Raw genomic sequence first — 14,908 nt, 5'->3', positions numbered from 1 at the left:
CAGTCACTCAGTCGTGTCCGACTCTTTGCGACCTCATGGACTGCAGCACGCCAGGCTTCCCTGTCTATCACCAACTCCCGGAGCTTGCTCAAACTCATGTCCATTGAGTCAGTGGTGCCATACAACCATCTCATCCTCTGTTGTCCCCTTCTCCTCCTGCCTTCTATCTTTCCCAGCATCAGGGTCTTTTCCAATGAGTCAGTTCTTTGCATCAGGTGGCCAAAGTATTGGAGCTTCAGCTTCAGTCCTTCCAATGAGTATTCCGAGTTGATTTCCTTCAGGATTGACGGGTTTGATCTCCTTGCAGTCCAAAGGACTCTCAAGAGTTTTCCCCAACACCACAATTCAAAAGCATCAGTTCTTTGGCATTCAACTTTCTTTATAGTCCAACTCTCACATCCATACATGACTACTGGAAAAACCATAGCTTTGACTAGACAAACCTTTGTCAGCAAAGTAATGTTTCTGTTTTTTAACATGCTGTCTAGGTTTGTCATAGCTTTCCTTTCAAGGAGCAAGCGTCTTTTAATTTCATGGCTGCAGCCATCATCTGCAGTGATTTTGGAGCCCCCCAAAAATAAAGTCTGTCGTTTCCCCATCTGTCTACCATGAAGTGATATTATAGTAGAAGAGGGGCTTCCCAGGTGGCACTAGAGGTAAAGAACTCGCCTGTCAATGCAGGAGACATAGGAGACATAAGACATACGGGTTTGATCCCTGGGTTGGGAAGATCCCCTGGAGAAGGAAATGGCAACACTCTCCAGCTTTCTTGCTGGAAAATCCCGTGGACAGAAGAGCTTGGTGGGCTACAGTTTTATGTGGTTGCAGAGTCGGACATGACTGAAGCAACTGAGCATACATAGTAGACAGAAGCACTTGCATACTCCATTTATGAGGCTAGTATTATCCCGATATCAAAACAGTATGGACATCACAAGCAGAAAGCACAACCAAGAAATTACAGACCAGTATCCCAATATAGCTGCATAAATCCTCAGCAAAATACTGGCAAGCCAATTCAACAGCACATAAAAAGAATTACACAAGGCAGCAGTGGAGAAACAGACATAAAGAACAGACTTATGGACACGGGGAGAGGGGAGGAGAGGGTGAGATGTATGGAGAGAGTGACATGGAAACTTACATTATTACCATATGTAAAACAGATAGCCAATGGGAATTTGCTGTATGTCTCAGGAAGTTCAAAACAGAGGCTCTATATCAACCTAGAGGGGTGGGATGGGGCAGGAGATGGAAGGGGGGTTCAAGAGGATGGGGATATATGTACACTTAGGGCTGATTCATGTTGAGGTTTGACAGAAAACATAAAGATTCTGTAAAGCAATTATCCTTCAATTAAAAAATAAGTAAAATTTAAAAAATTCCATGCATGACTAAACAGGATTTATCCTAACAACATAAAGTTGGTTCAGCACCTGAGAATCAGTTAATGTACCACATTATTAGGATAAAAAACAAAATAGGATCTTCTCTAAAGCATTTGACATGGTTCAACACCCTTTTATGATAAAAACTCTAGACTAGTAGTAGAAGGAATCTTCCACCTGATAAAGGGCATCACAAAAACCCCGTAGATAGTTATCTTTGTTGTTGTTTAGTCACTAAGTCATGTCCAACTCTTTTGTGATCCCATGGACAATAGCCTGCTAGGCCCCTCTGTCCGTGGGATTTCCCAGGCAATAATGCTGGAGTGGGTTGCCATTTCCTTCTACAGGGGATCTTCCAAACCCAGGGATTGAACCCAGGTCTTCTGCATTGCAGGTGATTTCTTTACCATCTGAGCCACGGGAATGTTAAATGGTCTAGTAACTGTAAAATAGCCTTTCATTTTCTCAAATGGTTAGACTTAAGAGTTACCATTTGACCCAACAATTCCACTCCTAGATTTATACGAGAAGGGAAAACATGTCCATACATAAACTTCTATGTGAATTTCCATAGCAGCATTATTCGTAGTAGTCAAAAAGTGAGAAACAACCCAAATATCCACAAACTAATATGTGAATTAACAAATGGTTTTTGTTTTCCTCCATAAAAAAAATGAAGTACTTATATTACAACATAGATGAACTTTAAAAGAATTATGCTAAGTGACAGAAGCTAGTCACAAGTATGAATGGTTCCATTTATATGAAATGTTCAGAATAGGTGATAGATAGGGATAGAAAGAAAGTGAAGAGGAACTAAAGAGCCTCTTGATGAAAGTGAAAGAGGAGAGTGAAAACGCTTTCTTAAAACTCAGCATTCAAAAAACGAAGGTCATGGCATCCGGTCCCATCAATTCATGGCAAATAGGTGGGGAAGCAGTGGAAACAGTGACAAACTTTATTTTCTTGGGCTCCAAAATCACTCCAAAATCACATGGTGACTGCAGCCATGAAATTAAAAGATGCTTGCTCCTTGGAAGAAGAACTATGACCAACCTAGACAGCATATTAAAAAGCAGAGACATGACATTACCAACAAAGGTCAGTCTAGTCAAAGCTATGGTTTTTCCGGTAGTCATGTATGGACGTGAGAGTTGGACCATAAAGAAAGCTGAGTGCCGAAGAATGGATGCTTTTGAACTGTGGTGTTGGAGAAGACTCTTGAGAGTCCCTTGGACTGCAAGGAGATCCAACCAGTCCATCCTAAAGGAAATCAGTCCTTGAATATTCATTGGAAGGACTGATGCTGAAGGTGAAACTGCAATACTTTGGCCACCTGATGCGAAGAACTGACTCATTTGTAAAAACCCTGATGCTGAGAAAGATTGAAGGCAGGAGGAGAGGGGGACGACAGAGGATGAGATGGTTGGATGGCATCACTGACTCAATGGACATGAGTTTGAGCAAGCTCCGGGAGTTGGTGATGGACAGGGAAGCCTGGCGTGCTGCAGTCCATGGGGTCACAAAGAGTCGGACATGACGGAGGACTGAACTGAACTCTGAGGGATAGAGAGTAGATTAGTGGTTGCCTAGAGTTAGAGGGTTGGGGAAGTGATAAAGAGTACTGGATTTCTTTATGGGGTGATTAAAATGTTCCAAAGTTGATTGTGGTTATGGTTGCAGAAGTCTATGCATATATTAAAACAATGAGCAATCACTGCAAACCTATTAAAATGGCTCAGATATAAAACACTGACAACACCCAAAGCTACTGAGGTAGAGCCACAGGAACTTTCATTCATTGCTGATGGCAATGCAGAATGGTACAGCCACTTCGGAAGGCAGTTTGGCAGTTTCTTACAAAACTGAACATACTCTTGGCATATGATTCAGCTGTTTTGCTCCTTGGTGTTTACCTGAATGAACTGACGTACGTCCATGCAAAACCTGCACAGAGATGTTTATAGCAACTTTCTTCATAATTGCTCAAACGTGGAAGCCACCAAGATGTCCTTCAGTAGAAGAGCTGATACACTGTGATACAGTGGAATATTATTCAGTGTGAAAAGGAAATGAGCACTCACGTTATGAAAATTCATAGAGGAATTGAATGTTTACTAGCAAGTGGAAGAAGCCAACCTGAAATGACAATGTCTGTGAGTTTCTGGAAAAGGCAAAACTATGGAGACGGTAAAAAAAAAAAAAAAAAAAAGCTAAGTGGTTGCCAAAGGTTAGGAGGATAGGAGAAATGACTAAGCAATACAGAGAGGATTTTTAGGGCAGTGAAACTTTTCTGTATGATAAAGAGGGGTGGCTACATGTCATCATACAGTATCCTAATGTAAACTGTGGACTTCAGCTGGTAAGGATGTGCCATTGTAAGTTCAGAGATTGTGATTAATGTACTGCTGTGGTGGGGGATGTTAACAGGACAGGAAGTTGTACCTGAGGAGGCAAGGCCATTTATGGGAACTCAGTACTTTTCTGCTCAGTTTTGCTATGAACCCAACATTGCTCTTAAAAGTAAAGTTTATTAATTACGCAAACTGGTAGTTGGGACAAGATTGCCTGTGGCTGTATGGTGACTGGGTCTGAATGATTGGTACATGAGGCTTTAATAATTTTAATATCCGGGAAGGCAGGTCCATCCCTCCACTTTATTCAAAACTGTGATGGGCTTTTAAAATTATTTACTGTGGGAAATGTTAGGCATATGTAAGAGTAGGCTAAATGTTATAAATAATGCTGTATTAAACAGTCTATTATTGGTATGAGAATAGACAAATAGGCCATACTTATAGAATAGAGGCTTCATAATCAGGCCCTCATTTATGTGGAAATTTGATATATGACATAGCATTATAAAATTGGGGAGACTGGGGCAAGGGTTTAGAACAAGGGGAAGATCTGTATAGAAAAAGTAGATTCCCGGCTCACAGCTGAATGCCCGTGAACTGTAACAGCTGATCTATTCATACTGTGGTATTGCAATTAATGAATGAGGTAGTTGCGTGTATTCAGTTCAGTTTAGTTCAGTCGCTCAGTTGTGTCCGACTCTTTGTGACCCCATGAATCACAGCACACCAGGTCTCCCTGTCCATCACCAACTCCCGGAGTTTACCCAAACTCATGTCCATTGAGTCGGTGATGCCATCCAACTATCTCATCCTCTGTCGTCCCCTTCTCCTCCTGCCCCCAATTCCTCCCAGCATCAGGATCTTTTCCAATGAGTCAGCTCTTTGCATCAGGTGGCCAAAGTATTGGAGCTTCAGCTTCAGCATCAGTCCTTCCAGTGAACACCCAGGACTGATCTCCTTTAGGATGGACTGGTTGGATCTCCTTGCAGTCCAAGGGACTCTCAAGAGTCTTCTCCAACACCACAGTTCAAAAGCATCAATTTTTCGGCACTCAGCTTTCTTCACAGTCCCAACTCTCACATCCATACATGACCACTGGAAAAACCATAGCCTTGACTAGACAGACCTTTGTTGCATGTATTAGCAATCTCAAAAACTGAGAGATGTGAGGTAATTATAGTAGAATACTGTGTTACAAGAGCATTAAGGTTTAAAAACCTGCAAAATAAAGGTGTAAAATATGCATGGTAATAATAACTCAAAATTCCTGATCATTATTACCTCTGAATAGTGTATTTGTAATGTTTTATTTCTTAAGGTTAAAAAGGAATTGAAGCAGATGGGACAATAATATAAAAAATTATTAAGCTAAGTAATAGGTATCCACTATAGAATTCTTTATACTTGTTTCCATGAAATATTTTATAAAGTATTAGTATTATCAAATGAAGTGTCTTATTTAGGTCCTAATCCAAACAAATTTTCAAAAAGACATTTTTGTGGCAGCTGGAGAAATTTCAGTAAGATTGAGTATAAGATTATATCAAGCAATTGTTAGCTGTGACAGTGACACTGTTTATATAAGAAAGTACCCATGTTTTTAGAGATGCGCGTGTAGTGTGTTAGATGATGTAATGCAGTTTCTGAGACTTACTTTTAAAAAAAGATAGTTGAAATAAATGGCAAAATGTTGATAATTGGTGATAGGTATGTGGAAGATTGTTGTAATACAATACTCTTTTGAGTTTGTTTGAAAATCTTCATAATTATACATGCAAAAGAAATTGTCCTTTATTAATAACTTGTGCTGTTGGCTACCATATTTGAAATGCTTTGTTACAAAAAATTTTTTAAGTTCTGTTTGTTTTCTGGTTTAAATATACACATACATATATATTTAATGCATATATTATATATCATATATAATAAATAACCTATGTCTTATCTAAATATTTACAAAGTAAGTCAGGAATGAAATTTGATCCGCTCTTCCTCCAGGATCTCTACACTGCTTTTAACTAGGAGAAAACATGCCAAAATTTGTATTTAGGTTTAATATTTATTTGAAGTGTTTCTATTCATAGTGACAACATGGTAGTGAATAGCCCTATGTAATTTTTGGTAAGTCAGAAGTAGCAGGGATAATTAGCATGAGGAGGTGTTAAGTATATAAACTGCAGCCTTGACAGAATTGTATTAATTTCTCAGAAATTGATAAGCTATTCCAGAAATAATGCTTTTTATTTCACATTTTATGAAATAGCACTTAGAGTGTTGATACACACACCTGCATACACACACCTTCAGTGGTTTCACGTGTTTATGTCTTTACTCAAGTTTCTTGGTCATTCCCAGTCACACACCTACCACTGTTTCTTAGATATCCAGCTTGCCTTCAAGATACTTTAGATAGTTACTTTCTGCAGCTAATGTTCTTATACCTGCCTCTGGCTAATGTTTCAAGATATTTTAATGGTGGTGACAAAATGATGTGAAACTGACGTTGAGAGAGTACAGATTTCTTAAATGACTTCACTTAAAATTAGTATGACTAGTTTTTTTTTCCTGTTACTTGAACTACCAAATTGTTAGTTAATTCTTATGGTGGTTTGATAATATTGAATATCTTTACAACATTTAAAAGTTCTATAATTGATTTATCTATTTGATTTTTTCAAGTACTTAGACATTTATGCAGACATGTGCATATTATTATCCTGTTATTCTGGCTTTAGGGCCGTGTGATTCCTTTAAAGTTACACAGCAGGTTAGTGGTAGTCTTAGATCTTATTTTGCCACTGGTTGAGGTAGTTATTGTGCTCTGTAAATGCAACTGATGATTTTGCAAAGATGAGAAGTTCTTCTGCATAAATAGTTTTTATAACATTAGATGGCAAAAGACATTAAAAAAAAAGTTGAGACAAAACAACAGCAGACTGGGAAAAGTTTTGTAAGATAAAATAAGACTAATATCCAGTATATGTAAAATATCCCAAATTAGAAGAAAAATTCATCAGAAATCACAGGTAAAAGCACTAAAGAGGAAATACTGGTCACTAATAAATATATGAAGAGATGTTCAACCTCTCTGTTAATAGGGAGCTATAGATGAAAACTCACCATTTTCTATCCATGATACAGAGAAGGACTTTAAAAAAATGAAAAAGTGGTTTGGTGTAAGAAAACAGAACACCCACATATACTGTTGTTTATCTTTTTTTGAAGTCAATTTGGGCAAACAGTTGTGCTCTTTAGGCTTAAATCGTGTAGTAGGCACATTAGATTGACTTTATATTTAAGATATTGTAAGTGAAAGTCGCTCAGTCGTGTCTGACTCTTTACGACTCCATGAACTATATACAGTCCGTGGAATTTTCCAGGCCAGAATACTGGAGTGGGTAGCCATTCCATTCGCCAGGGTATCTTCCCAACCCAAGGATCAAACCCAGGTCTTCTGTATTGCAGGCGGTTTCTTTACCAGCTGAGCCACAAGGGAAGTGTAGTAAAGGGGTGCTGAAAAATTAATCCCAACTTTAAAAAAGCCTTAACCTAGTAACTGCCATGTACTCTGGCTTTCATTTCTCTTTTCCACCAGGGAAGTCCTCAACCATTTCTTGAATTGTATTTCAATAAATTGTTTTATCATTAAAACAACTTTCTGGGTGGTTATTTTTATTCCAGTTTTGTAGATGTGGAAATTGAGACCAGAAAATTTAAATAAGTTTATTTAGCCAATAAGTGGAAGAGCCTCAGTTTAGCTCTAAAAGTATGGCTTTAATCACTCTTTGGTTACATAGTTAATAATTAATTGATTTGTGAAACCCAGCATACCTTATACCTTAATTATTAAAATGATTTCATTTCCTAAGTCAACATTTAAAAATGTAATGCTTAATTTCTTCATTGGAATGTTAACATTATAAACTTCATGCTTTATTTCTTTGTTGGAATGTCAGCCTGATAAAGGTGAACTTTTCATTAATGGAAAGTCTTTTACTTTTTTGCCCCAGAGGATCTGAAGAGGCAAAATGCAGTTCTACAAGCTGCACAAGATGATTTGGGACATCTTCGGACACAGTTGTGGGAAGCCCAAGCAGAGATGGAAAACATCAAGGCCATTGCCACGGTGTCTGAGAATACCAAGCAAGAAGCTATAGATGAAGTGAAGAGACAGTGGAGAGAAGAAGTTGCTTCACTTCAGGCTGTTATGAAAGGTAAAGACAATTTTATTTTATGATTTTCTAAGATAACTGATTCTGATGACTGAGGACATTTGCAGAAGGTCTTAAAATATATCCTGAGTTTCATTTATGGCTTTTATGTATTACTGTCTCTAAGATGTACTGTCATATTCAAAATAAAAGGGAAGCCAGTGAGATCATAAACGGAGTGTATCATCTGTATCTTTAACAAATTTAATGATGGAGAATTATGATGAGAGTGTTACAAATGAAAACTATAGTTCATTATAAGATTTAAAACAGGGCTTCAAAACGGATTCTCTTATAGGAGACAGGCCAGTAATGTCAATGAATGAAGTTGTATGGGCAAAGGAAGCGTGCTGGAGAGACCTCCCATGCAAAGAGTAAAGTTACTATTTATACTTGTTAGTTCCATCAAGTCCAGTGTTGCCGTATTTTTTTCATTTTAAAGAAAAATTTGGATTTTTATGTGAAATTTTCACTCAGTCTGTGAGGTAGAGTGGCCTATGAGTTAGAATAGGCTTTATGAGCTTCTTGCTGGTGACTGTAGATCTAAAGGAAGAGTGGTGGTTTAATCTCTATCAGCTGTTAGCTGGGAAGTCCCATACTTAATTACTTCTTGAATTTCTGAAAAATATGATAATGATATAAGCTGCCTCCTGAATCTTTGAGTTTCTGGAATTAGTTTAGTTAATAATATAAATGTGAAACAGTGGTTACTTTTTTCCCTGTCTTTGCAGTTATGTGTCATTGTTGCCCTAGTACTATTTATAAGAAGGCAAGTAAGACTAGCACTGTTCCTGAGTGTTTGGCTATCATCTAGGGATTACTCTGATCCTCATGTTACAACCCACCATAGCAGCTTGCCCAAATAAGAGTTCATTTTCTCACAGGAGAAGTTCGTAGGTAGGTAATCTAGGGCTGGGTACAGTGGTTCCTGATATCATCAGTGTCCTAGGCTCCTTCAGTTCTTCTATTTCTTCATCCTTAGCGTGTAGTTTTCAACTTCATTTTACCTTGAGGCTGAAAAAAATGACTGCTCCTCCAGTCCACCTCAGTAAAGCAAAGATTTTCTAGAAATCTTCAGCATATTTCCCCCTTGCCCTCCCTCCCTCACCCCCCAGTTTGTAGAGGTTTCTGGTTACACACAACTACCAAGACATGTAGAAATTTTAGATTTTAAATTGGGCCATTGATTTCTGGAACAAATTTGGGGTTTTATTAGAAAGAAAAAAGAGTGGAAATTAATGGACAACCAGCGGTGTTTAGCACGTTTTAGGATTGTCTTGAAGATAGTTGTTTTATAAAGATTTTATGAAATTTGTGTCTCACTTTAGAATCTTGGTCTATAGTAAAACATTATGTCCCTTTTCTCACACTTTCATATATGTAGTTGTATTGGAACGCATGTTATGTTTGTCTTGGGAGTCATACAGTTTTATCTAAGAACATAGATTTTAGAATTGGTCTTAGGTTTGAATTCTGGCTCTGTTTCTTTCTAGTTACAAGACGTTGGCCAGAGTATTTAACCTTTCCTAAGCTTTTTCTCATCTATAAAATAATATGTGGCACAGGTTTATTCTGAAGATTAGAGATGATTTAAAGTCCTTAGGAAAACTTCTATGTGTAGTAAGAACTGGAAATGTTAGTTTAGTGTTTTTAGTGAATTATTTCCAGAAACTAGGCTTGCTTACGTTCTTTATATAACTACTTTTAAAATTTTAGTGTGCCAGCTCATTTTTTCCAGAATGCTTAGACATGAAATATTTGGTGATGTTTTGTAGAAACAGTTCGTGACTATGAGCACCAGTTCCACCTTAGGCTGGAGCAGGAGCGAACACAGTGGGCACAGTATCGAGAATCTGCAGAGAGGGAAATAGCTGATTTAAGGAGAAGGCTGTCTGAAGGTCAAGAGGAGGAAAATTTAGAAAATGAAATGAAAAAGGTATGGAGGAATGTATTCATTTGTAGAAATATTTGAATCCAAATATGTTTGTGGTAATGCTTTAACTAATATTATTACGGTAATAGAAATTTTACTGTTTTGTTTTCTGTTAGAGAAATTATTTGGACACAGACCTAAATAGAGTACTAAATAATTTGGTGACCTTCCCCCACATTTATATATGGCTAACTCTCTCACCTTCTTCAAATCTGTGTCCAGTTGCTTCCACCTCATGAGTCCTGTCCTGACCACCCCATTTGACATTGCAACCTGCCCATCTCCCCCCCCCCCCCCCCGCCCCCCCCACCTACCACAACTTGCTCGGATCTTATTCTGATTTTTCTTTTTCTGTTGCACTTATTTCCTTATAATGTACACAGAGTTCTCCTATTTGATATGTTGACTGTCTGCTGCCTTTTCCTTCTCATTAGAATGTGAGCTTCATGAGGGTGGGAGTCTTTGTTTATTGTGTATCCTAAATGCTTAGGGTAGTGTCTCCCTCATAGGTGCTTAGTAAATATTGCTTGAATGAATGTTGTTGCTTGGTCTCAACTGAAGCTTGAGAATAGGTGTTAAGTTTTCCTTCTTTCTCAATATACTGTGGTTCCAGTGTCATGTATGTACTGCATATTATGCTTGAACATTTTAGATTCTGAAGATAGAGCAACTAAAATAGAAGATGGAACATTTTATCATTGAGAAAATTTAAAAAACTTTTTGGCCAGTTTGATTATGTAAACTTTTATTTTTCATTAAAAAAATTTTTTATTGGTGTATAGTTATTTACAATGTTAGTTTCAGGTGTACAGTAGAGTGAATCAGTTATGCATATTCAGATATCCACTTTTTTAATTTAAGATTCTTTTCCCATGTAGGCCATTATAGGAACTTTTGCTTTCTTAATTTATATACATATGTATATTTGAAATCACATATAGTAATTAGAATTTGATTTTTAATTTTCAGTTGAATTAACCATAATCTTTGTTCATACAAGGACTACTATTATGTATTTAGAAGTTTATTTAATTTTTTTTTATAATGTAAAAATCATATGAGAACTCAACACCTAGAACAAAAGCCTGTACCTTGAGGAATAGCTATTTTCATTGTCTTATTTCAGGAGAAGATTGTAATTCAGCTTCTTCATGAGGATCTAACAATGTCTTCATGATCACTAGTCACTTAGTCATCTACCATAGTTAGCCACAGTAGACAGTCTTCAGTTCTCTCAAGGCTTTTGAGATGAATTCATAGTTAATGCTATGATTAGATATTTTATTCTGAGCCACAGTACCATTCACATGAGGATAGTTTTCTTTTTCATTTTTCTAATATATTCATAAGAGACATCCCTGGTGGCTCAGTGGTAAACAATCCGCCTGCCAATGCAAGAGATATGGATTTGATCCCTGGGTCAAAAAAATCCCCTGGAGAAGGAAATGACAACCCACTCCAGTATTCTTGCCTGGAAAATCCCATGGACAGAGGAGCCTAGTGGGCTACAGTCCATGGGGTTGTGAAAGTGTCGGATATGACTTAGCAACTAAACAATAACAACAACAGTATATTCATAATCATTTCCACAGTCCACTTTTTATCCTTTTAAAAATTTTTTTATTTTTTAAAATAAACATTATTTTTAAAACAGTTTTTGATTTATAAAAAAACTGAAACTTAAGAGTTCCCATATCCTTCACTCCCAGTTTCCCCTGTTAACATCTTAATATTAGTATCTTAGATTTGTCACAGTTAATAAATCTGTATTGATTATTTTTAACTAAATGTCCTTTCTTTGTATTCAGATTTCGTTAGTTTTTACCCAAGTTCTTTTTTTCTGTTTCAAAATCACATCCAGGATACCATATTACATTCAGTCATGACTCTTAGGTTTCTCTTGGCTGTGATAGTGTCTTAGATTTGTTTCTATTGACATTTCTGTCATTTAAAAAAGTCATCTTTAAAAGTTTCTTTTTTTGATATGTGTCACTTAGAATTGTGAAGTCATCTTTGCATTAATAAATGACTCAATCTGTATTAAATTCTTCGTTGCTTTTCTCCTTTTTTTCCCCTGGTGATTTTTACCAGCAGATCTCTATAAACATCCCAAATTAGCCTTGACTGAAGATATTTTAAGCTCACATATCTTTTCCTAACTGGACTTAATTCAAAATAAAATAAATGATGAAATGACTTTGCAAGCACTGGCAAACAAAGTATGTCACTCTTTTCTGGGAGATAATCAATTTTTTTTTTTAATCTTCACTCACGTTTCTGCATAGGTAATATTTTCCCTATCACAAGCACTTTAGGATAAGCTTGGATTGGTTTAAATTCAGTGAATAAGATTAATTTTAATTTTCACTAGAAGGGAAAAAGTGAACTTTTTGAGTCGGTCTTTGTTTCTGTATAAATATACGTATGTGTATAAAGTGAAAATTAAGTTTCTTACCAATTTATTAGTTTATGGATGTTTGCTTTTAATCTGTGTTTTTGAGAATGAAGGATGGTAAACACCATGGCTTTAGGGGTTATTCTTTGAGTTTGTTTCATTTAGATGTCAAAAGTAAAATGATAATATTCTGTTTAAAAATTTAGGTTGAAGCCCTTTTATAGAAATATAATTTTCTAATATTTTAGGAAATAAATGTTCTATTTTTATGTTAGAAAATTAGTCCTTTCTGTATTTGTAAGAGATTATGGTTTTTAAAATTTCGTAACCAGAATTACAAAAATTAAAGTATTTATTATATGCGTTTATATATATACACATATATATATCTATATTTTCATCTCAGTTACTCAACTAGTTAAAAAGTCACATTTGTGGTTGCTCTCACTTTCTGAGACGACCACATTCTGTCTATGGAATGTATAATCTGTCTAAATAAACCTGCTTTCACTTTCCAAAACAAACAAAAAATTCAAGTTTGTCATAGTGAATACATTTTCCTACTTATTCCTGAATTCTAAATGAAATATTTGATAAAGCTGTGATTATGACTTGACATTCAAAGTAATGCAGCATTTAAGAGTAAGACATGGTTCAGTTTTGTGAGTGCTCATACAGTGTCTGCTAGCTTATTATTTCTTAGAAAAGTGATAAATCGGTAAGTTGTGGCATTTAATTCTTTTTAACAGGCCCAAGAGGATGCTGAAAAACTTCGGTCTGTTGTGATGCCTATGGAGAAGGAAATTGCAGCTTTGAAAGATAAACTGACAGAGGCTGAAGACAAGATTAAAGAGCTGGAGGCCTCAAAGGTTGTGAAAAGTTGTAATCCATTTGCTTGGAGCCAAAGTTCTACCCTTATGCTTTGAGCAAAATTAGAATACTGAGGGAGTAAAAACTGTAATTTAGACTATGTATTGTCAGAATCTTGCTTTCTTTAAAATGCAAGAAAATGCTTGGAGATGATTTTGCCTTTATGGATATTTAAAATAATGACAATAGTGTTGCTTGTGCTGCTTCATTACGTAGTCAGTGTTTATCTTCTTATCAAAATGAGTATCACTCGTTTTGAAGGAAAATAAGTTGTTCAAAGGTGACTTTGTTTCCTGACATCAGCCCTAGAATCGATCTTTGAGAAATTACGTAGCTGTAGTACAGCTGGATTTGTTGGCTGTAAAGACCCAATAGAAAAAAAACACAAGATTTGCTGTTATGTAGATCCAAATCTCTGACCACAGGTTATTATTTACAATAAAATGTAGTGAAGGTATAATGTTTGAAAATGAAAAAAATTAACTCATGGGAAAGGAATTGTCAAACATTTTAATAATTAATTTAAAAAATAGGAAAGAAAAAAAATTTAGAGGTAGTAATCAAAAGGACTATATAGGAGTGTAGAAAAAAATGTAGGAGTGTAGAAATGGATTGTGTATCAGTAATTCTAGTAAGTATAAGCTGATAATTACCTACCAAAAGAGACTGGATTTTAAATTTATAATGTAATATAAATTTATATTGCTTGTAAGAGACAAACCTAAAATAAAACTACAAGGTAATATTGAAAAAAAGAGATATTTAAAGCTATGCCTCGTAAATTCTAATCAAAAGAAAGTTGATACAGCATTTATTAAGCAGGATGAAAGGAAAAAAGAATTAATAGAGATAAAGAGGGACCTTTTTAAATTTATAATCCATCAATTAGATATGACAGTCATACACCTGAACGCATTTACACAGCTTTGAAATATGTAAACTAAAAAGTGACAATTAAAAGGAGAATTATTCACAATCATAGTAGATGATTTAAATTGTCCTTTAGCGTATGATAATGCAATCAGAAAAAAAATATTAGTAGGGATATAGGAGTTTTGAGCAACTTGGTTAGTAATTTAGATGTGATAGACACAGAATCCTGTCCTTAGGAGAAAGACTATTTTACACAGTAGTAGAGCATAGTAGTTAAGAGGATAGTGCATGGAATAAAGTATTGTTATTTTTAGGTACATTATACTTTTCATTGTCACAAAGAAAAAGTAATTTTATTTTGAAGATTTGTTATGCAAATCCAAATCTCTGACCATGGGTTATTAATTATTTACAATAAAATATAGTTAAGGTAAAATGTCTGGATATGAAAAAAATTAACTCATATGGGAAAGGGAATTGTAAAATATTGAGGGTGATTTTATTTTTTTACTCAAGAATCTAAAAGAACAATAGTACAAACAGTACGAATGGAAGGAAGTGATGCAGATAAGAACAGAAATTAATGAAGTAGAAAAGCAAAAGGAAAATTGAGAATGTAAATATAATGGAAAAAAAATGGAAAAACAAGAAAATGGAAGAATGTCAACCTGATAAGACTAATCAGGAAAAAAAAAACAAAAAGACTTAAACCATTAGAAATGAAGCAGGGAAATAACTACAAATCAGTTGAGACTTAAAAATAATAAATACTATGAACAATGTCACAGCAATAAATTTGAAATGAAATAAGATTGATGAAAAATTTTCTAATAAGAAATAATTAGCCAATATTGTCTCAAGGTATAACAGGAAAGCCGATG

General features: G+C 35.5%; 1 protein-coding gene across 3 annotated transcripts in view; it reads left to right on the top strand.

Moving 5' to 3' along the window:
- The window catches only part of RABEP1 (rabaptin, RAB GTPase binding effector protein 1), a 91,066-nt gene that overhangs the window by 36,461 nt on the left and 39,697 nt on the right, over positions 1-14,908 (top strand). For all 3 annotated transcript variants that reach the window (XM_061143208.1, XM_061143206.1, XM_061143207.1), the window contains exons 3-5: positions 7,756-7,959; positions 9,732-9,892; positions 13,034-13,153. In XM_061143208.1, coding sequence (XP_060999191.1) covers positions 7,756-7,959; positions 9,732-9,892; positions 13,034-13,153 — 485 coding nt within the window. The remainder of the gene's footprint in view (positions 1-7,755; positions 7,960-9,731; positions 9,893-13,033; positions 13,154-14,908) is intronic.

The sequence above is a fragment of the Dama dama genome, chromosome 5 (genome assembly GCF_033118175.1).
Source record: "Dama dama isolate Ldn47 chromosome 5, ASM3311817v1, whole genome shotgun sequence".
In the NCBI taxonomy this organism is placed as follows: Eukaryota; Metazoa; Chordata; class Mammalia; order Artiodactyla; family Cervidae; genus Dama; species Dama dama.
This window is presented reverse-complemented; position numbering and strand designations above follow the sequence as displayed.